The 26,662-nt window shown below is 43.1% G+C and overlaps 1 protein-coding gene across 1 annotated transcript; it reads left to right on the top strand.

Moving 5' to 3' along the window:
• The first annotated feature begins 2,338 nt into the window (after window positions 1-2,338).
• DGAT2L6 (diacylglycerol O-acyltransferase 2 like 6) lies at window positions 2,339-26,363 on the top strand. Its single transcript, XM_027608448.1, has 7 exons — window positions 2,339-2,423; window positions 20,806-20,916; window positions 21,441-21,511; window positions 21,825-22,029; window positions 22,697-22,871; window positions 25,085-25,296; window positions 25,730-26,363. The coding sequence occupies exons 1-7, from the start codon at window positions 2,339-2,341 to the stop codon at window positions 25,882-25,884; spliced, it is 1,014 nt and encodes a 337-aa protein (XP_027464249.1). The 3' UTR covers window positions 25,885-26,363.
• The last annotated feature ends 299 nt before the right edge of the window (window positions 26,364-26,662 follow it).

Below are 26,662 nucleotides of genomic sequence, written 5' to 3'. Positions count from 1 at the left end.
AGGGGCTTGGCCCGGCCCTGCCTGTCCATCTTGCTTGAGGAACCAGGAGACCAGATCGCCTTCATTTGACCCACAAGCATTTCCTTGGGGATCTACTCTGTACTTGAGGCCCTGAGCTGGACGTTAGGGAGACAGAAATGGAAATCGATCTGTCCTTGCCCTGCCTCTGGTGCCCTGTGTGACCTTGAGTCCTTTCTAGGCCTCTTCCATTCACCCGTCTGAGAGTGAAGGAGGGTAGAGAGCTGATCTATAAGGGGATGTGGAGCTCTCAACATTGTGGATCTTGTCCATGCTGGAGACTCCAGCCCTCCACATCTGCACTTTCCCCTAGAAGCCCCAGGCCTGCCTCACTTACCTCTCGCCCTCCTCTCGTGAAAATTCTGAGCAGATGTGCTCCAATACATCTCACCCTGTATGTGGCCAAGTAGCCCCAATAAGCAGCTTGAGAACCCCAGGTAGCTAGGGGAAGAAAAGCAAAGAGGAAGTGGACAAATGGGGTGATATGCTAGGTGGCCATCTAGGGTACATTGGGGAATGAAAGCACACCCCAGCAGCCTATCAGGAAAGTTCCCTAACCTTAACTCTGAAACATCTTAATCTTTTTTTTTTTTGAGATTTTATTTATTTATTTGTCAGAAAGAGGGAGAGAGAGCACAAGCAGGGGGAGCGGCAGGCAGAGGGAGAGGGAGAAGCAGGCTCCCTGCCGAGCAAGGAGCCTCCTGTTAGACTCGATCCCAGGACCCTGGGATCATGACCTGAGCCGAAGGCAGATGCTTAACTGACTAGGCCACCCAGGCGCCCCAACTCTGAAACATCTCATTAGTCAGTCTAATTTGGGAGCTCTGAACCACAGTGGGATTTAGGGAGGAAGACAGAATTCTGCTAGTCTCCCTGGAAAAGGCTAAGGAATCAATGTTTCTTCCCACTTATAGGATACTTGATACCGCTTTTGTATTTGATTTTCCTAGCAACCTTTTTGATTACATTCAAAAGACTTTTTTGAGCACCTTCTATATTCAAGGCCTTACGCTGAGAGTACCGGCCTTTTCCTTTAAGACACTTATCACACATTCAAGTGCATAGACATTTCTGTGATTTTCTTTTGCTTAATGTCTGTCTCCTCCACTGGACTATAAGTTCAATGAAGGCAGAAATCATGGCCATCTTCTTCCCCGCCAAATCTTCAGCACCTACAGCAGTGCCTGGCAAACGGTAGTCACTCAGTGGATAGTTACAGAAAAAAAATAATAAATCCAGAGGGCTTGGGACCTGGGGACGGTCTTTAATTTTGTAAAGGCAGTGTGTAGAAGCAGGCCTCTTAGCCTGAAACATAGTAGATGTTCAATGGGCATTAACTCAACTAAATGAATAATAACAGGAAACACTAACACGGTGCCTACTGTGTGCCAGGCACTATGCTAAGCACTTTACATTCATTCACTCATCTAATCCTCAGAAAAGCCCTCTGAAGAAGGTACTTTTACTATCCCTGTTTTACAGATGGGGAAACTGAGGCACCGACTTGTAAGCAGCAGAGCTGAGATTTGCACCCCAGCTATCCGGCTCTCAAATCCATGTCCCTAACCACTACACTGCCTTCCCACGAAGGTGGGATGCTCAAACTGTGATCTAGAGAGCGAGAGAGAGAGCAATTTGCAAAAACATCACGGGAATAACATGGTGGAGACGGGCCTGGAACCCAGGTCTGCTCTCTGTGTAATGCTTCTCCCGCTCTATCATATGGTATCTGGCTGCTGATACAGAGCCCCTGGGAATAGAGGCACCAGGATGGATCTGAGAAGTCTCGCTACCTGTGCAGAAAAAGGCCCAGGCTGACTGGGTAGATCTCCGGGGAAGACAGGAGCCAAAGATCAGCATCTAGGACAGAAACAAGTATCATCACCAGGTCTCCTTCCTTAAGCAGGGAAGTAGGTTGCTTTTCAGAGGTCCTCTTGGAGGTCTCTTGGAGGTCTCGGAGAGAATGGTCTCTTTTCTTGCGCTCATTCATCAGGAACTTCCCCACACACAGCCAGAAACTCCCCAAGGCCAGATCTGCCTTGTTATAATGGAACACACATGCAGAAAGGCTAGATGTTAGAGCGATATTAGAGAGATTAAATGGGGTGATCTGAAACCTGGTATGTGTAGGAAGCTTGGGGCGGGGTCAGGGCTGACAACAGGGAAGACTGGAGTAAAGGTGAGGTCAAGCCTCAAATCTTCAACAGCTAAAGGGACTCCGTGATAAGAGACTAGAGCGAAGCACCTTATAATCAGCTCAGCTTTAGAGGTGCAGGCCTTCTGTTTGGGCTTCTTGCCACAGCAGAAGAGCACCACGACCATGGCCTCCCTCTCCAGACTAGATCTTCGGGAATGCCTCCAAACCCTGTCTGTCTTGCAGTGGCTCCCAGTCTACATATTTTTAGGTGAGTGAATCCCAGGGGCTGGAGAGCACATGGGAACAGGCCAAGAAAGAGGCCAGGAACCCCCAGACGAGGAAGGCTCCAAAGAAATTATTTGGTCGGTCCTCTCTCTCTGGGAAGGACTGTGCCTCCCCACGCAGAGAGGGCTACTGTTGAGTTCATTAGATTTCTCTCTTTCCAACTGAGGGGCCCGAAGGCCATGAGTGAAGCTGAGGTTGTTCTGGTTTAAAAGATAACCATAGCCTTGGGTGCCTGGGTGGCTCAGATGGTTAAGCGTCTACCTTTGGCTCAGGTCATGATCCCAGGGTCCTGGGATCGAGTCCCGCAGCGGGCTCCCTGCTTGGCAGGGAGTCTGCTTCTCCCTCTCCCTCTGCCTCTCCCCCTGCTTGTTCTCTCTCTGTCTCTCTAGCAAATGAATAAATAAAATCTTTAAAAAAAAAAAAAAAAGATCGCTGCAGCCCTCTCAGGACTGCCCGTTCTTTTTTTATTTCAAGTCTTTATTTAAATTCCAGTTAGTTAGCACATAGTGTAATATTAGTTTCAGGAGTAGAATTTAGTGATTATTAGTTTCAGGAGTAGAATTTAGTGATTCGTCACTTACATACGACACCCAGGGCTAATCCCAACAAACGCCCTCCTTCATACCCATCACCCATTTAGCCCATCCCTCTCTGACCTAGCTGAAAAGAGTCATATTCAGGGATGGGAGCAGAGGTGGTAGTGACCTACAGAGTTGGTGTTACTAGGGAGGCAGAAGGTGATTTTCCAGTATAAAACTATGGTGAGAAAATTCTGGAAAGTCTGGGAGCTGCCTGAGTGACTCATTAGAATTTTAATAAAGTGCCAGTTGTGCAATGGACTCAAAGCATGGCAATTATCAGTGCTGGGCAAATGGGTCGAGAGCTCTCAGCTTTTCCCAGCCAGAAACTAGGACTTCATGAGCAGCCAATTACAAGGACCAAGCTTAGAACCTGGATGGGGAGAAATGTCATCTTGAAGGCAGCCAGTGCCAATCTATGGGAGGCTATACAATCCCTTAGAGCAGAGGGTCTTAACCACAGAAATGTTAGCAGTACCAGTGAATTTGTCAGTAATAGACATCACAGGTTTGCATTTCACATGCCAGTTGTTGCAGGCATCTCGAAATTTCATTTATGCTCATGACTACCTCAAAATTCCAGTAGTCATTGGAACCACCATTAGGTCTGGTTATTTAATGCATAAACCAAGAAGCCCAGGTCACTATATCACATTTTTTTGTAATGTTTTGAGAATTGCATTGTAATATGATGCATTTCCTTTGTAAGTCTGTGTATTTTATTTTGGGTATTTAAGATTATTAGGAGAAGGGGTCCCTGGGCTTCACCAGACTGCCAACGGGGTCCGTGACCTCCAAAAGGTGATGACTTATTGAGCCTTATTGAAATCAAATCATGCGGAGCTCTTAGTCTATCTATGGCCTACCTCTAACTGTATTAAGAAAAAAAAAGTGAGGGGCGCCTGGGTGACTCAGTCGTTAAGCGTCTGCCTTCAGCTCAGGTCATGATCCTGGGGTCCTGGGATCGAGCCCCGCATCGGGCTCCCTGCTCCACGGGAAGCCTGCTTCTCCCTCTCCCACTCCCCCTGCTTGTGTTCCCTCTCTCGCTGTGTCTCTCTCTGTCAAATAAATAAAATAAAATCTTTTTTTTTAAAGCGATATCTCTGTAAACTTGTTTCTAGTCTTTCATATTTTCTTTTTGTTTCCCTTTGCGTTTATCTTAACTTCCTCAAACAGACCCCTTTGACAAGTTCCAGCCCTCAATTAGGAAAGTGAGGGGCACAGGAATGTCCTCAAAGACTTGGCATCATGGTGACAGCCACCATTTCAAGTCTGGATCCCAGAAAGAGTGGGCCAACATGGGAATTAGAGAGCAGGGAAAAGAGGTCCAGAGAGGAAGAACTGTGTAAGCTGATCCCTATAGGGGTGGGGTCTGTCCCACCCCAGAGAGCCTTTTCCTGTGGTATTCAAACACAAGTGCCCAGACTGTTCTGGCTCTCCTAGGGAGCTCTCTTCAATAAAATGTTTTCATTTTTTGACCACAAAATGATTTGTTTTTAAGTATTATTTTTTCTCTCTTCCTCTCCTCATCTCAAAGGACACTGTCTCTAGACAGGGATGAGGATAGAGGGCATATCCAACACTGAATATGTAAGGGCCCAGAGGTGAGAACCTAGGAGAACAGCCGCCTACTAATGCCCACCCCCATCTTAACTAGGCACCGGTCATCCTGGAAGAGCTGGAGGGGTGTGGAGTGGGGATGTTAGGGACCGATGATGGCACCTACATGTCTTCAGTGAAAACACTAATAACAGATGTGAATGTTTTGTTTCTCTTGTATTTTTGAACGTTTTTAAAAATTGTGGTAAAATGCACATAACATCCAATCAATCATTTTAACTATTTTTAAGTGTACATTTTAGAAGCATGAAATACATTCAGTGTTGTGCAACCATCACCAACCACCAACACTTTTCAGCTTGTGAAACTGAAACTTCTTTACCCATTAAACAAGAACTCACCATTTCCCCTTCCCCCAGCCCCTGGCAACCACCATTCTACTTTCCATCTCTGTGAACTTGACTCCTCTGGGTACTTCATATAAGTGGAATTATGCACTCTTTGTCCTTTTGCGACTGGCTCATTTCACTTACCATGTCTTCGAGTTCTACCTGTGTTGTACCATGTGACAGGATTTCCTTCCTTGTTAAGGCTGAATAATATTCCATTGTGTGAGTATTGTAAATAATGCTTCTATAAACATAGGTGTTCAGATATATCCTTGAGATCCTGTTTTCAATTCTTTTGGATATATTCCCAGAAGTGGAATTGCTGGATCATATGGAAATCCCATTTTACATTTTTTTGAGGAACTGCTATACTATTTTCCATAGCAGCTCCACCATTTTACATTCCCACCGACAGTGCACGAGGGGTCCAATTTCTCCACATTCTCTCCAACACCTCTTTATTTTCTGGGTTTGTTTTGTTTTGTTTTGTTTTTTGTTTTTTGTTTTTTTTACCAGGAACCATCCTAATGAATGTGATGATATCTCATGGTGATCTTGATTTGCATTTCCCTAATGATTAGTGATGTTGAGCGTCTTTTCGTATGCCTGTCTGCTTGTTGTCCATTTGTCTCAACTTCTTTTAAATTGATTATCATTCCATTTGTCTTCCTCTACTAGTTTAGATGCTAGACATCCTGTTTCTATTATTTTAGTGATTATGCTAGAAGTTACAACATGAATCCTGGGTCTTGGAGGTTACCAAGGTAGCTGTAACACCTAACAGTGTGAGATGCCCATAGAGGTGGCTAAGATATTCACATCTGTTCAAGAGTTATAGAGCAAATACTAATTATAAGACAGCGACTGTCCTTGTCAAGACTACAGTGAGTCAAGTACCGACTCCTTACTATCTAGGAACAAAGATAAAGCAATCATTAATTCCACCACTATACACAGTTTATGCATCATGCTGACACATACACAAGTCACTATAATGGAAGACAGACTGTAGTAAGTGAAAGGAAGGGTTACAGTGAAGTAATATCAGGGTTTCAGGGGGAAAAGAACATTACACCAAGTTGAGGAGCTCAGGAAGGCAGAACAGAGAAACAGTGAAACATGGTGAACAGGACGTGGATTCTGGAATTTGTCAGACTTGGACTACAATTAGCTGTGTGACTTCCAACAAGTATTGTGATCCCTCTAAGCCTCAGTATCCCTATCCTCTCAGCTTGGTCTACAGTACATGCTCCATATAGAAAAGTGTTCCTCCCTCCCTTCCTTGCCTCTCTCTCTTCTCTCCCTCCCTTCTTAATTTCCTTCTTCTCTTTCTCACCCGCTTTCCTTCCTTCCTCTGTCTTTCTCAGAGCCTCCCTCAGTGCCTCTCCTTCGCAAATGATGTTCAGAATCATGGCTGATTATTGAGCGTCACTGAAAGTAATGGGAGACAAAATAGGGGGAAAGAGGAGAAAAAAGGGCAGAGGGACAAGAAGGAGGGGAAAAGTGAGAAGAGAGGAATGGAAAGACAGTTTGGGGGCGATGTGAAATACAAATACTCATGAACCTTAGAATTAGCCAATGGCCCTGACAGCCCTCCTGAAGGCCAGCTTCCATTAGCGGATGGCTCTCCATCTGTCTCTTCTTTTCTGGGCTTGTATCACCATCTACCTAAACTGTTGCAATATCCTCTTTCCTGGCCCTCTACCTTCTACTTTCTACCCTTTCCAATCTATTCCACTGCTTGCTTCCAGTAGAGCCTTTAGAAAACATCTTTGATTACAGCCCTCTCCTGCTCAAAAATAGTCAGTGTTTTCCCACTGCCTACTCAGTGAAGTACAAATGTGTTAGCCTGGGCATTCAAGGCCCTCCTCCACTCTCTGGCTCTAACCTTTTACCAGCTCATCACCCTACTCTTCCCCTATATGAAGCTTGTGTTCCAGGCAGGCTATTCACAGAACAAATGTAAAGGGTACTCTCCCACTCCTTCACCTCTGCTCTGACTATTCCCTCCACTAGAGAGATGCTTTGATCATTCTTGCTGAACTAATCATGGACAACCCCTCCTTTGAGATATTGCTCAAGTCAGGTCTTCTCTGCAACATTTCCTAGACAACCCAAGACTACATCACCTCTGAAAGTCCAAAGCAATTTGTAAAAATAGGTTAGGTAACAGCCCTTATATCCTTTGCCCCCTCTATCCAATAAGCCCCATGAGAACAGGAGCCAGGTCTTGCCATGGTTATATTTCTCACAAGACCAGGCTTGACATTAAATTAATGATTCTGGGGCACCTGGGTAGCTCAGTCAGTTGAGCGTCTGCCTTCGGCTCAGGTCAAGATCTCAGGGCCCTGGGATTGAGCCCCGCGTCAGGCTCCCTTCTCTCTACTCCCTGCTCATGCTCTCTCTTGCTATCTCTGTCTCTCTCTCAAATAAATAAAATCTTTTTAAAAAAATAAAATAAATAGATGATTCTTCTAGATTCCTTCTTCCTCAGTAGAGACCTTAAGTCCATCTCTTGTTCTTTTTCCTCTCTCCTGGTCATCCTTTTGTTTTGTTTTGTCTTTTGTTTGTTTGGTTTGTTCTGTGTGTGTTTTGGTTTTGGTTTGTTTTTTAGGCCTTCCCTCTTTCTCTGGTTTCTGATACTACATAAGATAGGACATAGTCTTGGGAGTCAGGCAGGCCAGGTCTGCCACTTGCTTGCTATGTGACCTTGTGCAAGTAAGTCACTTTATTTTTTACGTGACCTTCACAAGTAAGTCATTCATTCTCCCCCATTGTAGAAACAGAACATAATATCTGCCTCTAACGACTATTGTGAAGATCAAAGAGGCAAAAAAAAAAAAAAAAAATCCTCAATAGTTGTTCATTTTCTTCCTTTCTGTTATAGAAATTGACATTACTTGGAGCCCAGCCACCCCACCTCATTTAAGACACTGCCAACCTCGCCATTTGATCAACAGAGAAATGACAACCACTTTTGAGACAGGCACCCTAAGTTCTGACTTCATTACACCTTCAGGAAGAATGACAAGTAACTAGATCCTAGAAAATTAGGCAAATAGAGACTTTGATATATTCCCAGTCTTCCCACAGGCTCCTTCAAGGCACCATTCATTCACCCCCTACATCTGATCAGCTGCAAACTCTGAAATTTCTCCCTCCTAGTACCTTTCAAATTGGTTTGATAAATAGTAACCTACTTCAAGTTCCCATTGCCTCTCATCTAAATTACTGCAATTCTTAGCTGATTCCCTGCCTACAGTTTCTCTTGCTACCATAGTTATCCCAAATTATCTTCCTGATACACAGATATGATCATGATGCTCCTCTGCTTAGTAACTTTCACTGGGTTCATCTTCCCTCTAGCATCAGGCCTAATCTCCCCAGCTTCCTTCCCAGTTCCATCTCCTATTCCATGGTTTCCCATGCTCCCTGTACTTTTGCAGGTTATGGTGTTACAGCCTTGGACTCCTCCATCTACAGGTCTTTGAGTTCTTCCTCATGCACGGAAGGCCTTTTCTCCACTAATCTTTCTGTCAAAATCCTGCTCTTCCTCCAAAACTCAACTTAAATCTTACCCTTTACAAAAAGCTTTTTTCTAGGTTCTCCAGTAGTAGGGAATGGTCTTCTGCTTGGGTTCCCATAGAATGACATTTGAGGGACTCCTGGGTGGCTCAGTCGGTTAAGCATCTGTCTTCGGCTCAGGTCGTGACCCCAGGGTTCTGGGATCAAGTCCCATGTCGTAGGGCTCCCTGCTCAGCAGGGAGCCTGCTCCTCCCTTTCCCTCTGCCCCTCCCCACCACTCATTCTCTCAATCTCTCTTGCTCTCACACTCGTTCTCTCTCTCAAATAAATAAATAAAATCTTTTTTAAAAAATGACATTTGAACCCTGACTTATATAGTTTTCAGCCCCTGGAATGTATCCATTATTTATGGTATCAATCTTCCCCACTAGAATGTGAGTTCCTGGAAGACAAAAACATTCTTTTCTACCTGTCTTAATATGAGTTAACACACACAAAGTGTCTAAAATGGCTCTGGGTACAAATGCTACCTACTTTTTTCCTAAAGCTTGGAGTTCTTTTCCCCAAAGCTTGACCACTCTGAGCCTCACTTTTTTTCATATTTAAAATGAGGATAATAAAATTAGTTACCTGGGGTGCCTGGGTGGCTCAGTCGGTTAAGCCTCTAACTCTTGGTTTCAGCTCAGGTCATGATCCCGGGGATCCTGGGATCAAGCCCTGCATCAGGCTCCATGCTCAGCGTGGAGTGTGCTTGAGATTCTTTCCCTCTTCCTCTCCCTCCCCCTCTACGCCTCCACCCTCTTTCTAAAATAAATAAATGAATAAAGTCTTTTTAAGGAAGGCATGTGTTGTGATGAGCCCTGGGTGTTATACACAACTAATGAATCGTTGAACACTACATCAAAAACTAATGATGTACTATATGCTGGCTAACTGAACATAATAAAAAAATAAATAAAAATAAAAATAAAAACACAGGAAGGTAAAAAAAGAAAAGAGAAAGGACACAAAGAAATAAAATTTAAAAAAATAATTTAAAAAATAGAAGAAGAAGAAAGATCACAAATCAATAATATAACTTTCTGGGGTGCCAGGGTGGCTCAGTCAATTAAGCATCTGACTTTGGCTCAGGTCATGATCTCATGGTCCTGAGATGGAGCCCCGCATCAGGCTCCTCCCTCAGTCAAGCAGACTCCGTGCTGAGTGCAGAACCCGACACGGGGCTCAATCCCAGGACCCCAAGATCATGACCTGAGCTAAAACTAAGAGTTGGACGTTTAACCGGCTGAGGCACCCAGGTGCCCCTAAATTAATGTGTTTTAACAGAAATTTTATATCACTACCATAAGTTCACTTTTATTCACTGTACATTAAAATAATTTTCCATCCATATACCACCTCAGACCACCTAGCATACCTACAGTGGTATGGGAACAATGCTTTGAGAAATAGTGGGCTAGAGCATAAGCAGTTTCAGGACAGGTAGTGAGAGATGAGGCTAGGAAGGTGTGTGGGGATAGTCCATGGAGGGCCTTACATGTCAGGATAACCTGTTTAGACTTTTTTCTGCCAGCAGTGGGAAAATATTGAAGGTTTCTGAGGCAAACAGCATTATGACTGTGCTTAAAAAAAAAAAAAAAATCTGGCAGTAGCATGGGAAATGGACCAGAAGGCAAAAAGAGCAGACTAAAGACTGCAGTCCAGACCAGAGGAGATCGAGCCTTCAACCATAGCAGTAGCAATGGAGATAGAAGCAGAAGAATGAATGGGAGAGAGATTTTTTTGGAAAGGGAAAGAAGTCAAAGAGAGCTCCAAAATATTGCAATGGTGACATTTATTTTGAGGCCAAAAAAGATGAATAGGAACTAGCCAGGAAAGAGCTGAGGAAGGATTCTTCCAGGTGAAAGGGACAGCATGCACAGAAGCCCAGAGGCTTAGAGAGCAGAATGAGTTGGAGGAACAGACACAACAGTATGGTGGAATGCAGAAAACAAGGGGGTGGCCAGGGGGTTCCACCACAGAGTGCCTTCAAAACCAAGATTACAAGACCTTAAGAGCCTTCACCTTAAGAGTCATTGGAAGCCACGTTTGATGTTGAATTATTAAATTGCCATTTATTCCCATACCTTCTTATATTTAATATTTACAGTCAATTTAGACCCAGGAGGTAATTTCAAAGCTACAGAAATGCCTCTTTGACAAGCCAGCCATGTTCTTGGTTAAATGCTGTACAGCGACAGAGTCAGATTTGCATTTAGCATGCTAGCTGCATTGGGGCTTAAATGGAAGCGGGGAGCCTATTTAGAAGACATTGAAGGGGCGCCTGGGTGGCTCAGTCAGTTAAGCAGCTGCGTTTGGCTCAGGTCATGATCCCAGGGTCCTGGGATCGAGTCCCCGCATCAGGCTCTCTGCTCAGTGGGGAGTCTGCTTTTCTCCCTCTGCCTGCCGCTCCCCCTGCTCATGCTCTCTCTCACTCGTTCTCTCTGTCTCAAATAAATAAAATCTTAAAAAAAAAAGATTTAGAAGACATTGAAAGTCATCTAGGAAAGAGATGATGGTGACTTGGACTGGGTGGTAACATGAAAGTGGAGAATAGAATCATTTGAAAGTTGTTTGGAAAACAGAGCTGCCAGGAATTGGTAACTGACTAAAGGGAAAAATAATTAGAGTTTAGAGGTTAAGGTGCAGTTTCCGGAGTAAAACAGTCTGAGTTCTCAACCCTGGCTCACCCACAAGCTAGCTTTGGGGCCTCAGGTAGTTATTTAACATCTCTAAACCTGGGCTTCTCATGTACTAAATGAGATTAGTTGCTGTCTTAATGGAGTCTTTCTGAAGATTAAATAAACTATGCATGTAAAACGCTTAGTTTTCCATGATGAGTGTACAGTAAATATTGGCTATTACTGTATGGGGTAAGTGAGCAGGTAAGATGAATCAAAGATATTTTGAAGACAGGACACACTTAGATTCATATTGGTACCATCTTTAACTTAAGCTAGTAATCAATAGTAATTAGAGGCTTTACAAGTTTAAATTTATTTTTTTAAGCCAGGACCAGGGTTAAAAGGGTCGATTTACCAAGAAGATATAACTATCCAAATGTAGATGCACCCAACAATAGAGCTTCAATATATATGAAGTAAAAGCTGGCAGAACTGAAAAGAAAAATAGACAAACTAACAATGATATTTGGAGACTTCCTCAAAAACCATAGACAACCAAAAGCCACACAAGATGAAATAGATAACCCATAACTATTAATTAAGTTAAATTTTTAAGTTTGGAAAATAAGAAACCTTCCAAAACAGAAAATGGCAGGCCCAGCTGGTTTCAACAGCAAATTCTACCAAACGTTTTAAAGAAGATATTATCACAGATTCTACACAACCTTTCCAGGAAAATAAAAAGAAGGAAGAAACACTTGCCAACTCATTTATGAGGCCAGACCCTGATACCAAAACAAGACAAAGACGGTCCAAGAAAGAAAACTATAGACCAATATTCCTCATAAATGTAAATGCAAAAATCCTCAATTAAACACTAGCAAATTGAATCCAGCAATACAAAGCATAATATACCACAGCCAAGTGGGCTTTATCCCAGGAATGCAAGTGAAAATATTTGAAAATCAGTGTAAACTACCATATTAAGAAAGGAAGAGAAAACACATGATCATATCAACTGATGTAGACAAAGCATTTGACAAAATTCCATTTCAATCATGATAAAACCTCTCAGCAAACTAGGAATAGAAGGAAACTTCCTCAATAAACTTCCTGATAAAGAGCGTCTATAAAAAACTGTGTAGCTAACATCACATTTAATGAAAGACTGCAAGTTTTCTCCCTAAGATTGTCAGCAAAGCAAGGATGTCCACTCTCACCATTTGTACTCAACATCATACTAAAAGTCATAGCAAGTGCAATAAGACAAGAAGAAGGAAAAAAAGAAAAGCATACAAATTGAAAAATAAGAAAAAAAACTGCCCTAATTTCCGAATGATATGATTGTCTGTAGAAAATCTCAAGGAATCTATTAAACACACACACACACACACACACACACACACACACACACACACACACACAAACTCCAAGAACTAGCAAAGGAGGTTAGCCAAGTTACAAGATACAAGATCACACATAAAAATCAATCACATTTCTATATACTAGCAGAAAACAATTGAAAATAGAAATTTAAGGGGCGCCTTGGTGGCTCAGCTGGTTCAGTGTCTGACTCTTGATTACGGCTCAGGTCATGATCTCAGGGTCATGAGATTGAGCCCAGTGTCACGCTCTGTGCTCAATCATGGAGTCTGCTTGAGAGTCTTTCTCTCCCTCTGCCCCTACCCCCACTCACACACTAAATAAATAAATTAAATAAATAAATAAATAAAGTATTTTTAATAATCAAAGAATAGAAACAGTTTACATAAAATATGTCAGTTTTAGCTTCCACATTGTTGTCCCCACACACATCAAAATATGGTATCATTTTGCTCAACCTATAGCATGTAACCACAGCGGTAGCCAGGCCAATTCATTTGGCTCACCATGATGGGGATGGAACATGGTGCCTGTGTCTATTAATCAAGCTTTGAAATGTGCACCCCATGGGACACTCACCCCACAGTGGTTTCCTTAATGTAGGATTACAGTCAATATTGCTAATGCATGGAGGTAAGTACAGGATTATGTTTCAGTTTTTATAAATATTCCTTTATCAATAGATTTACCATTTAAATATCTTTAAGTGTTTTTAGTAATTTTCTTTTTTTAAGATTATTTGAGAGAGAGAGAGAGAGAGCGTGCACAAGTGGGGTTGGGGGAATGGGCAGAGGGAGAAGCAGACTCCCCACTGAGCAGGGAGCCTAATTTGAGGCTCCATCCCAGGACCCTGGGATCATGACCTGAGCCAAAGGCAGATGCTTAACGACTGAGCCACCCAGGCGCCCCTATTTTCAATCATTTTCAATCATCAAGAACTGCAGACAACATGGGCTACTCTATTCTGGAATGTCCCGTTGAGAACCTGTAGCCACAGCTGGCAGATCTCAATGGTACTATGGGCCACTCTTGTATCAGAGGTTGGCCACAGACATTTCAGGGCCATCCTTACTGGCCGGTCACAATCAGGCCACGTTCCAGAGCTCCCCACTCTGCCCATCAGTCAGATTTCATGGTAGTAAGTCTCTTGACTCGACATTCTTCACCAGTGGACTCCAAGAGACCTACTTACCTTTAGTGCTCAGCAGGGTCTAAACCCCCATTTTAGAAATGGGAAGTCGGATGACCTATGAGATGCAATTAATTCCCAGGACAACTGTGGTGCTCCAAAAACTCAGGGTTAGGCAGGATGGATATATGCTTGTTCAAAAAAAGGTAACAAAGACAGTGATTGTCATGGTAGGATATATTTGCCTAGTATACATGTATGCTTCTCAAGTGGAGCACCAGTTGCTCCAGGCCCCATCCCTGGGCTGTGCTCCCCTGCAGTACTCTAAAAAATACTCCCCACAGGGTGCCTGGGTGGCTCAGTTGGTTAAGCGACTGCCTTCGGCTCAGCTCATGATCCTGGAGTCCCGGGATCGAGTCCCGCATCGGGCTCCCTGCTGAGCAGGGAGTCTCCTTCTCCCTCTGACCCTACCCCCTCTCATGTACTCTCTCTATCTCATTCTGTCTCTCAAATAAATAAATAAATAAAATATTTTTTAAAAAAATACTCCCCACAGTGCACTGAGCAGCTGAAGTACTTATATATTTGCTCTTAACAGAAAAAATATCTTTTAACTTCATATTAGCTTTTTAAGTGGTTAATCTGCTACCTTTATTATATATTTGCACTTATTGGTAGATTTTTACTTTCGCATGTTTTCATGTTCCTAGTTAGTGCCTTTTCTTTTCAGCTTAAAGAAGTCCCTTTAACATTTTTTGTAAGGCCAGTTTAGTAGTGATCAAATCCCTTAATTTTGCTTGTGTAAAAAAACTCTCTGCCACTCCTTCAAATCTGAATGATAACCTTGCCAGGTAGAGTTTTCTTGGTTGAACGTTTCTCCCTTTCACCACTTTGGTTTTATTTGCTTGTTTTCTTTTTTCACTGAAGATTGATTAACATTCAGTGTTACATTAGTTTCAGGTGTACAATATAATGATTCAGCAATTCTATATGTTATTCATTACTCATCAAGATAAAAGTACTCTTGATCTTTTTATCCATTTCAGCCCACCCCCCACTCATCTCCCCTCTGGTGACCACCAGTTTGTTCTCTGTATTTAAGAGTCTCTTTTGTGTTGGTATCTTTTTTTCTTTGTTCGTTTGTTTTGTTTCTTAAATTCCACATATGAGTGAAATCATATGGTACTTGTCTTTCTTTGACGGACTTATTTCACTTAGCATGATACCTTCCAGGTCCAGCCATGTTACAAATGGCAAGATCATGTATAGATGCACATATACATATATACATATAACATCTTCTTTATCCATTCATCTATGGATGGACCCTTGGGTTGCTTCTCTATCTTGCCTATTGTAAATAATGCTGCAGTAAACATAAAGGTGTATATATCTTTTCCAATTAGTGTTTCTCATTTCCTTTGAGTAAATACCCAGTAGTGGAATTACTGGATCATATGGTAATTCTATTTTTAATTTTCTAAGGAACTTCCATACTGTTTTCCACAGTGGCTGCACAAATTTGCATTTCCACCAACAGTGCACAAAGGTTCCTTTTTCTCCACATCTCTGTCAACACTTGCTATTTCTTGTCTTTTTTATTCTAGTCATTCTGACAGGTATAGGGTGATATCTCGTGGTTTTGATTCGCATTTCCCTCATGATCAGTGATGTTGAGCATCTTTTCGTGTGTCTGTTGTCCATCTGTATGTCTTCTTTGGAAAAATGCCTATTCATGCCCTCTGCCCATTTTTTATTTGGATTATTTTTTGGTGTTGAGTTATGTAAGTTCTTTATATATTTTGGATATTAACTTCTTAGCGGATATGTCATTTGCAAATCTCTTCTCTCATTCAGTACATTGTCTTTATGTTTTATTGATTGTTTCCTTTGCTGTGCAAAAGCTTTTTATTTTGATGTAGTCCCAATAGTTTATTTTTGCTTTTGTTTCCCTGGCCTCAGGAGATGTATCTAGAAAAATGTTGCTATGACTCATGTCAGAGATATCACTGCCTATGTTCTTTTCTAGGACTTTGATGGTCATGTCTCACATTTAGGTCTTTAATCCATTTTAAGTTTATTTTTGTGTATGGTGTTAGAAAGTGGTCCAGTTTTATTCTTTTTCATGTAGCTGTCCAGTTTTCCCAGCATCATTTGTTGATGAGCTCTTTCCCTCCTTGTATATTCTTGTCTCTTGTGTTATAGATTAACTGACCATATTAGCATGGATTTATTTCTGGGCTCTCTATCCTATTCCATTGATCTATGTGTCTATTTTTGTGCCAAGACCATACTGTTTTGATTACTACAGCTTTGTAGTATCTTGGAATCTGAGATTGTAATATCTCCAGCTCTTTTCTTCAAGATTACTTTGGCTATTCTCTCTGCTTTTAATACTCTCTCTTTATCTAACTTTTGACATTTTAATTATAATGTGTGTTGGTATAGATTTCTTTGGGTTTATCTTATTTGAAACTCTTTGCTTCTTAGAGCTGAGTGTCTATTTCCCTCCCTAGGTTATGGAAGTCTTCAGCCATTATTTTCTCAAATAAGTTTTCTTCCCCTTTCTTTCCCTCTTCTCCTTTTGGGACCCATATAATGCAAATAGTCTGCTTGATATTGTTCCATAAATCCCTTAAGCTACCTTTACTTGTTTTCACTTTTTTCTCTTTGCTGCTTGGTGTTAGTTTTTCTTCCCTGTGAAATTGACTGATCCTTTACTCTGCTTTACCTAGTCTGCTGTTGAGCCCCTCTACTGTATTTTCCGGTTCAGTTATTGTATTCCTCAGCCCCATGACTTCTGTTTGGTACTTTATTATTTTTTCTATCTCATTGTTGAAGCTCTCACTGTGTTTGTTCATTCTTCTCAAGTTCAGTGAGCATTTTTATGGCCATTACTTTGAATTCTTTATCAGGTAGATTATCTCCATTTTTAAGGATTTTTTCCCTGGGGTTTTGTCTTGTTCTTTCACTTGGAACATATTCCTCTGTCTTCATTTTGCTTGACCCTCTATGATTGTTTCTATGTAACAGCTATCTCTCCCAGTCTTGAAAGAGTGGCCTTGTGTGGGAGATTAAATTTATCATTCAGCCTTTCTCTAGCTTTTGGTTGTTCCTCAGACCTTTATAATTGTTTAAGTAGCCTGATTTGTTCTTGATAGGTTCCAGTTGTTGCGGGTAAGCCAACACTTGTCAGTGTTCCAAAGAGAGAGATCTCAGATTGTTTAGTTTCAGGCTAGTTATAAACCAGATCCTCAGGCAACAGTTTTTAAGGTAGGCAAATATCTACAGTCTTGTGAGTCTATAATATAAACTCTGCCGATATACAGACAAGAAGCTCTGGAGGTGTCCCCTGGGCAACAGCTGCAAAAATTGTGGCTTTAGATTTTAAGCTCCTGAGTGGTATCAGCCAGCTGTGGGGAGGACAAGGGAGGGCACTAACATGGTGTCTCCCTGTCCGTATTCCCTGAGGGATTCCTCTGTATCCCCTGGATGTGTGGCAAACCTGAAGCCTGCCCCTCATTCTGAAGCTTCAGGACAAGAAAATAAAACTTTTTCACATGAAGACTAGGGGTTTGTTTCAGTCTGCTGTTTGTGCAGTGCCCTGTGGGTGGTAGCCTGCCAAAGACTATCTCTCCAATTGATTTGGACTCAGGGGGCCCAGAAATGCATTTCCCCTGGCCAAGAGAGCCAGGTGCTCAAGGGGTGTCCTTTGTATGGGCTGCATGTGCTTGCTGGCCGTGGCTTGGTGAGCCATGACTGTGGGGGTGGGGCACTTGGCAGCCCAGCTGCCGTCGGGTAGGCTGCACCTGCAGTGCATGGGGGGCAGGTGGCAGTCCTACTGGAGCTAGCAGGCTAGAGGTAGGGTGTGAAAAAATCACCTGCCAGTACCAACACCAACAAAGCAGAAGAATTCAAAAATGACACCAACTGGTGCCTCCGTCCTTGGAGAGCGTTCAAACAGGTTTCTTTTTCTCCAGCAGATGATTAAAATTAATACGTGAGTCTCCTCCACATTTGGTCCAGGCACCTTTCAAAGTGTTGCTTTGGTGCTGGGTCCCAGGGCAAGCAGGTCTGTGTGCAAGCCCTTTTAAGAGTGAATTTTCCATTTCCTATCATTCTCCTTGAAGTAAACCCTGTTGGTTTTCAAGACCAGACACTTCGGGGTCTCATCTCTCTGGTGCAGTTCCCAAGGGTTGGGAGGCCTGAAATGAGGCACAAACCCCTCACTCCTTAGGGACGAGCTCTAGATTATAAGACCCCCTCCCAACTGTGGTCACTCTTCCTGAATGTGGGGGTTTCTTGCTAGACTGTGTCTCCACCTCTCCTACCTATATCAATGTGGCTCTTTTATCCTTTGTCGTAGAGGCTCTGCTCGGTTAGCTTTCAGGTCCTTTCCAGAGGGAATTGTTCCTTGTGTAGCTGCAGAGTTGTTGTGTATGGGAGAAGGTGAGTTTAAGATCCTTCTATACCACATCTTGAACCCTCCTATGGCCAACTGATCTTTGAGAAAGATGCAAAAGCATTTCAATGGAGGAAGGGTAGTCTTTTAAACAAATGATGTTGGAACAACTGGATATCCATATGAACTACATGAACCTTGATCAAAAGCTCACATCTTACTAAAAAAAAAAAACGTAAAATGGATCACAGACATAAATGTAAAATACAAACTGTGAAACGTTTAGTAAAAAACTTAGAAGAAAACCTTCATGACCTGAAGTGAGGTAAAAACTTCTTAGATTTTTACATCAAAAGCACAATCTGTAAAGGGGAAAAATGATAAATTTTACTTCATCAAAATTAAAAGCTTTTGCTCTAAGAAAGACCCTGTTAAGAGAACAATATAAAAAAATAAACACAGACTGGGAGAAAATGTCTGCAAATTGCATATCCAACAAAGAACTTGTATCCAGAATGTATAAAGACCTCTTAAAACTCACCAGTAAAAACAAAACAAAACAAAAAGACCCAATTGAAAATGGACCAAAGTGAAATAAATATGTCCTCACCAAAGAGGATATACAGAAGGCAGATAAGCACATGGAAAGCTGTTAAGGATCATTAGGTATTTGGGAAATGCAAATTAAAATTACGATGAGATACCACACTACACATCTATTAGAATCGCTTGGCCATCTTCAATACAAACTAAATTAAGAGCCTGCCTTATGTGAACATCTTCCTTGATAATTTACACTAAGACTTCTCACTTGAACACAGACAAGATTTTGGAAGACTCTCCTGGTGTCAGGGCCATGATATCTAAGGGAGGGTCACATATCCATATGCACAAATGGCTGTTCTTCACCATTCTTGCCTCAGATACCTTTGCTTTCTGTCACAGAACTCCTTTTTCCTTGAGCTTTAGCTCTTCCATGTTTGGCCTCTGTTTCTCTTATCTCTTTAAATCGCACTTCCATCACTGTGACACCAGTGACACTCAAACAGGCTGCATTTGGCAGACTTGTCCTCAAAGGACATTTATGGTCTCCTGAGGTGCCACACCTGCAGTTCAAAATAGATTCCACAAGGGGGATAGTGTTTATGGAAGTATAGCCCTTGGTTAGACTACCATTAGGACTTGTGAATAACTGAAAGAGATCAGATATAAGGCACAAAATCCATCTATTTTTAAATAGCATCACATTTAAACAGCACAAATGCTGCCTAAACACTAATCATTTAAGTTTACCTATTACTGAAAAGAGAAAACAGTTCTTTATCTTTCAGTCAGTCTATAGATATTTGCTAAACACCTACTGCGTGCAAGGCATGGTCCTAAATACTGAGGATACAAACTAAATTTATTTGAAGCAAGATATAAAAGAAATGATACACTGGCGCTACCTTTAATTAATAATGATTCTTGCTGAGTTTTCTTCTGAAGCTTACCTGGCAAATTACTCTCATCTTCTATGAGGGTCAGAGGTCGCAGGACATTTATCCATGGAAAAGCTTCCTGTCAAATTCCTCCCACCCCTATTTCTTACTTAATTAGCATATGCTTCTAACAACCACCTCATCCAGCTCTTGCAAAGAGAATTCAGCCCTATCACTAAGGTGTCTTCTACTCCATAACATGACTTTTTTAAAAAAGGCCCACTCCATCTTTTTCCTGTTATTTTCATCTATGTCCAAAATGCAAGAGGCAAACCCACTGCTAAGTAACTCTTGAGTTTCTTTCCCTTCTCTGGAAATTATAGCTACCATAATGTGGTTACCTGGCCAAAGAAGTCATTCCCTTAGCTAGGTCTTTTTTTCTTTTACAGTATGTGTACTTAGCCCCTCTTTCTCATGAATGCAGATTTGATTTTATTCTTTTAAGACTTTATTTATTTGACAGAGAGAGAGAGACAGCAAGAGAGGGAACACAAGCAAGGGGAGTGGGAGAGGGAGAAGCAGGCTTCCCACTGAGCAGGGAGCCCGATGTGGGGCTCGATCCCTGGACCCTGGGATTATGACCTGAGCAGAAGGCAAATGCTTAACGACTGAGCCACCCAGGCACCCTATGAATGCAGATTTAAAATGGAATTTAATTCCCACTGCTTGTGAGTTGTGTCATGTTTATATTTCAAAGCCTACTGTGGCCCTTTGCTAACAGAGATAATATTCCCCCTTCCGGATTTTTGAGACATTTTGAATGTGACAAAACTGAACATAGTAAAGCTCTTTCTAAGTATGTGTTTTCTTCTCAGCATCAAACAGCCTGTATACTACAGGCAGCCCCTCTCCGCTGGTATGTACTGATTTAGCAGTTCCACAAAGAAAGGAGGGTCAAGCTTTTAGAAAGGAATTCCTGAGGTCCCAGAATGGGGATGTCAGCCACTGGTTCAAGGTGCTGTTCTCGCCAAGCCACTTGCCAAGCAGAGCTGTCGTTCGACCCCAGCTGAGGGCCTGCTCTGAGAATGTCATGGTTGTGCTCTTTCCTCAGTTAAGATCTCAGCCATCAAAGGGACCCAGGTCCAAGGACTCAGACAGAGGTCGGCCTGGACTACAGCAGAGTTGGGAGGGGTTGTGAGGGAAAAGGGAGAGAAGGGTCTCACACCAGCCTTGACCTGCTCCTTCAGTATAGAGCAGAGATGGGAGTTAGAATTATGTTAAACTTGAAGGAAACTGAACTTTTGTGTCCCCTCAGGAATGATTCCTGTTTTTCTTATACCCTACTTTCTGGTGTTCACTAAATTCTGGATCTTGTCTGTGCTTGCCTTAGCCTGGCTCGCCTATGATTGGAATACCCACAGTCAAGGTAAGAGACAGAGGAAGAGTGGTTGGTGGTCCCTGTCTGCGCCAAGGATGGAACCACAGGGAGAGAGAAATTGAGGGAGAGAGTGGGAGACGCAGAGAGAGAAAGGGTGTGAAGAGGAAAGGAGGGGAAAGGGAAAGGAAAAGAAGTTGGAAGGTAAGGGGAAAGAAGCAAATAGGGTTAGAGGGAAGGAAAAGGATACAGGAGAGCATAGCTCAGCCAGGAGCAGAGATCTCTTCCAGGTTTCCCAGGAAGGATTAAGAGGTTTCAGGGCAGGTGCCCCCAAACTTGGGATGTTTTCCTATCACTTTCCTGGCTGGCTACAGGGGATCAGGGTCCTCCTATATCTTCTTAGGGGTTGGATTCAGAGACAGTACCTACAGCTCTGTGCTCTAGAAATATGGAAGTGTGAAAAGGGGACCTCTTCTGTGGACCTGAGGAATGTAAGAAGAACCCTCCACCTCTGGGAGAGGTTTGAGGGATTGGCAGTATCATACCTGCTCTTTCCTTCCCTCCTGTACCCACAGGTGGTAGGCGTTCAGCTTGGGTACGAAATTGGACCCTCTGGAAGTATTTTCAAAATTATTTCCCAATAAAGGTAACTACCCTTCCTTTTGGTGCCCTTGGTTCTTGTGGCCCAGACTCTCTCTCCCCTCTTAGCTCCATGTATTCAAAGGCTTTGGTGACCAACAGTGAAAGTCAAGGCCCAAAAGTGTAATGCAGAGTAGGCATCCAAGATGGATGGGCAGGTGGGGAGATGGATGGATAGAAGCCTTTCTTCACAGTGGCAAACCCAGGTCCGCCTCTCTGAGCATCATAACCCCTGGCAATCCTATGACAATGATGACATCCCAAGGAACCGGGATTTGTTCTTCGTATCTACCGCTCTGACTTAAATCTCCCTTTAACAGCTGGTGAAGACTCATGACCTCTCTCCCAAACACAACTATATCATTGCCAATCACCCCCATGGCATTGTCTCTTATGGTGTGTTTATCAACTTTGCTACTGAGGCCACTAGCTTTGCTCGGATTTTCCCAGCCATCACTCCTTCCGTAGGGACCTTGGAATGGATCTTCTGGCTCCCAATTGTGCGAGACTATGTGATGTCAATGGGTGAGTATAAGAAATCATTCCATTCTTTGACCTACCTCAGAGCTCCAACCCCAATAAGCCCTGACAGTCCACATCTCACATCCTGCTGGAAGAGGACTTAGTAGAAAATGAGTCCAGAACACATTGGACCAGTAACAAGAGTATGCGGCCACGCATCAGATTCTGTCTAAGATCTGGGAGGTAGGGGTTTAGTTAGTCAGTAGGATAAGTTACAGGCATTTATAAGAGTTGCCAGGAATCTTTTCAGAAGAAGGAGCAGAAGGCTGGAGTTCAGGACCAAAGCCAAAGTGGAAAAGCAGAAGGTTGGTGGTGGCTAGTGGCTAGTCCTGATCACCCCTGAGAGATCGAACTCTGGACAGTTTCCAGAGCTCTAAGACTGGTGAGAGTAGATACTATTGATCTAAGAGACAGCAGGCAGAGGAACTCAATGTAGGCCCAACTATAGTATCACAGACCACCCTCCCCTCCCCCCCGCAAGGCAAGCAGTTGACCCTAGGGACTAACCTCACACTAGGGCTAACCCAGGATGTGGAGGTCAAAGACAGAAGAGTGTAAACAATGATAGTCAGGAAACAGAACTGTCTCCAGCATGAAGAGCACAGAGAAACCCCTTTCCCCAATCTCAGGCACCAAGTTTGTTATGCCACTTGACTTTTTGGTTTCACAGGTGTGTGCCCAGTGAGTGGCTTGGCTTTGAAGTATTTGCTGACCCAGAAAAGTGCAGGAAATGCTGTGGTTATTGTGGTGGGTGGAGCTGCTGAAGCCCTCTTGTGCCGGCCAGGAGCCTCTACCATCTACCTTAAAGAACGTAAAGGTTTCGTGAAGTTGGCACTGAAGACAGGGTGGGTCCCCAGGTTCTGGTGCCCTATTGTCAGGGTGCCATAGGTACTCTGTAGCACCTCTCCAGAATCGTTCCCTCCTTTGGAAACCTGTTAGAGGGGGCTCCCTCTTTACTCTGATTGCTGTCCTCTGCTCCTTCACACTGTGTCTTAACTGTGTATAGGGCTCTAGATACATTTGTAGGCACTTCTTTTACTTGAAGTTGGAGAAAGAACAGTAGGAAAAGACCTTTACCTTCTGCCCATTAGCCTAGTTATCTGGGGGTCTGGGGAAGTGGAGCTTTACTCTCTATCAACCCACTAACTAAGAGGTCCAGAAAACCTTCCCAGGGCAAGGAAGGCACTGGGCTTGGGGCTGTGGGGATTGCAAAAATAAGGAAGACATGGTTATTGCCCCCAAAGAGCATATAATCTGGTTTGAAAAATAGAATGCATTCATTCAGCAGTTACTGAACACCACTGTGTGTCAGGCATAGTACTAGGCATTAAGGATGTAAAAATAAATAAGACCTGGTCCTTGCCTTTAAGAAACTGACAGTCCCATGGGAACAACAGATATATGCACATGTAATTACAAAATATATCCAGAAGCCAACCACTTATCATCTCAACTATAACCCCCCATGGTTTAAACTAGCATCACCTCTCCCCTGGATTATTACAGTCTCCTAACTGCTCTACCTGCTTCTTTCTCTGCCTCCCCCACATCCAAGAATCTATTCTCAACTGCAGCTAGGATGATTCCATTAAATGTGAGATTATGTCACTACTCCAAATGCTCCAATGGCTCCCATTTCACTCTGACCAAAAGCCAAAGTCTTTACGAGGGCCTGCAAAACCCTAAATAATCTGGTCCTTAGCTACCTCTCATCACTCACTGCTCTCCCCCTTGCTCACTCTATTAGAGCTACAGTAGACTTCTTGCTGTCCCTCAAACAAGCCACATGCTCCTGCCTTAGGGTTTTTGCTCTAGCTGTCCCTTCTTCCTGGAACACTATTCCTCCAAATAACTGCTTGGCTCGTTCCTTTACTTCCTCCAGGTACTTGCTCAAATGTTTCTTCTCAGTAAGGTCTATCTTGATCATCTTGCTCTATTTTTTCCCTGTTGCATTTATCATCTTCTTATATATCACGGATTTTATTTATTTATGTATCTGGTTCTTTGTTTATTTGTTATTATTGTTTACTGTTTGTCTTCCCTCAAGAAAAACTGTGAGAGATTTTTTTTTAATCCATTTTGTTCACTGATGTGTCCCTAGGGCTTAAACCAGTGCTGACACATAGAAAGAGCTCAATAAATATTTGTTGAATGAATGATGTGCTGTAATAGAGATATATACAAAGTCCTGTGGGAACAACAACTGATGGCAAAACTTTCACTCTCCAAGTAGTTTCATAAGTGAGTGACATCTGATTTATGAGCTAAAATATTAGTAGGAGTTGCCAGTCAGACCAAAAGGGAGAAAGAACTCAGGGGACCTACAACATATCAACCACTATGCGAGGACCTAGAGATCCAAAGATGAATGACAAATTTCCCACCTTCAATCAGCTTGACAGACAACTAGGGAGTCAGACAGGTAAGGAGATAACTATAATAACTGGGTTAGAATAGTGTTAGTGTGGGGTACCTAATTCATATTGTGGGGGAGGGAATTGGAGGTAGTCAAAAAAGGTTTCTTCAAGAGATTGAAATTGGAGCTGAGCACTGAAGGGCAAAATAGAATTAGCCATGTGAAGACAGAAGGAAGGCATTTCCGGCAGAGGAAGCAGAATGTACGAAGAAGCATAGACAAGAAACAACTTGGCACACTTAGTATGGCTAAGCAGATTGCAAGGAAGGGGTGGGGAGAGGGGAAGCTAGCACAAAAGCCACGGTAAGCAGCATGATACAAAGTGAGGATCTCTGGAAGAGTTTTTAAAGAGAGGAATGACATGTCCAGATACGCAGTTTAGGAAGATCACTCTGGATGCTGGGTGCAATGAAAACAGTTAGGTTGCCTAAGATTAGTTTCTTCCTATCAGAGGACAAGGTGCAGGAGCTCCCCACAAAGGGTTCAGTTGGAAGGGTGGAGCCTGGCAAGAAAGCTGAAGATGTTTGGGTGCTTGGGTTCTTGTCCTATAATGCGAAGATTGGAAAAGTTTCATATCTTGGAGAGGATTTTCCTGGGGGGAGCTCCCTGGGAGAGCTAATACTTCTGTTCGTTTCTTTGCAGAGCATACCTTGTCCCTTCCTATTCCTTTGGAGAGAATGAGGTTCACAATCAAGAGACATTCCCTGAGGGCACGTGGATAAGGTTCTTCCAAAAAATCTTCCAGGCCACATTCAAAAAAATCCTGGGACTAAATTTTTGTACCTTCCATGGCCGAGGCCTCACTCGAGAATCCTGGGGCTTCCTTCCTTTCAATCGGCCCATTACCACTGTTGGTAAGCTTTCCAATACCTCTGGACCACCCTTGTTGTTGATTCCCCCCCCACCACCCAGGTCATCAGTCAAGTCCAGGAGGCCCAGCAAACAGCTGGGATGGGCAATGGGAATTCCAGAGGGATATGGCTGAGGGCAAGGTGGGCAGGACAACTAAACAGATAAGAGTTGCGGCCATTTAATAGCTGCCATGAGAGCATCTTTATTCGCAAGCATTCCTTCATCACTCTTCTGAGCTTGTTCTCATTCTCTTCAGCATGCATAAGATTAGGTATTTGGAGAATATGGATGGAATGGAGCTAGAGCAGAGGGAAAGAACAAAGGAAGGGGAGGGGACACAGATACTGAGTTTCAGTATGTGGCTCCTTCTGAGGGATGGGTAATTTGAATTGGGGAGGGGAGGCTCTGATACTTGTCTCTTCTCCTTCCCCATAGTCGGGGAGCCCCTGCCAATCCCCAAGATTAAGAAGCCAGACAAGACGACAGTGGACAAGTACCATGCACTCTACATCGATGCCTTGCGCAAGCTGTTTGACCAGCACAAAGTTCAGTATGGCCTTCCTGAGAGCCAGGAGCTGACAATCATATAAGAGGAACTAGGTCTCCCCCATTACTAAACTCCTAGAGTATTGAGGGATCCAGATAGGGCCAGCCAGAAGGGAGAATTTGGGGAGAGAGGAGGATCTCAGGTGTGAGAGAGGCCAACCAAGCCAGAAAGTACTTAATGAATCTGGCTTGGCGGAAGGAACCAGAGGGGCAGAGGAAGAGTAGGGAACAACCCACTTTAGAAAGCAGAGTCTTGTAAATCCACAGACCTTGTGTGCCCCCTGACTCCAGCCGGCTCTCTGATCAAAGCAATGAGAAGCCAAAGAACACCACTGCTCCTTCCTCCCAAGCCTTAGTGACACCATCACGATGTAGCTTTAGGCTTAGAAGCCTTGTTGAGAACAGGAATGGTTTGTTTCCTCCTCCTCCTTACAATTTGGGAAATACAACAAGGTAAACCAGGGACCTGACCTGTAGTTCCTGATCCAAGCAGAAAGGATTCCCTCACTTGTGACCCAGTTCTACACGGGCAAAAACTTTTGCATGCAGTTATGCTGTCTCTTCCATAAAAGTAAAGGTCTACTCCTGAAACCAAGATCACACTATCTGTTAACTAACTAGAAATTAAATTAAAATTTGAAAAAAAAAAATAAAGTTCTCGATATGTAAAACAGGCTATGACTAGTTTCTAATTACTGTGGTTCACTACTGGGCTTCCCTCCAACCCGGCCAGGAAGCTGGTCTGCGGAGAGCCATTTTCCTTTTCTGCTTCCATCCTCTATACATCCTCTGACAGAAAAGGTGAGGGAGAGGAACCAGAAC

Source organism: Zalophus californianus, chromosome X (assembly GCF_009762305.2).
Source record: "Zalophus californianus isolate mZalCal1 chromosome X, mZalCal1.pri.v2, whole genome shotgun sequence".
In the NCBI taxonomy this organism is placed as follows: Eukaryota; Metazoa; Chordata; class Mammalia; order Carnivora; family Otariidae; genus Zalophus; species Zalophus californianus.
This window is presented reverse-complemented; position numbering and strand designations above follow the sequence as displayed.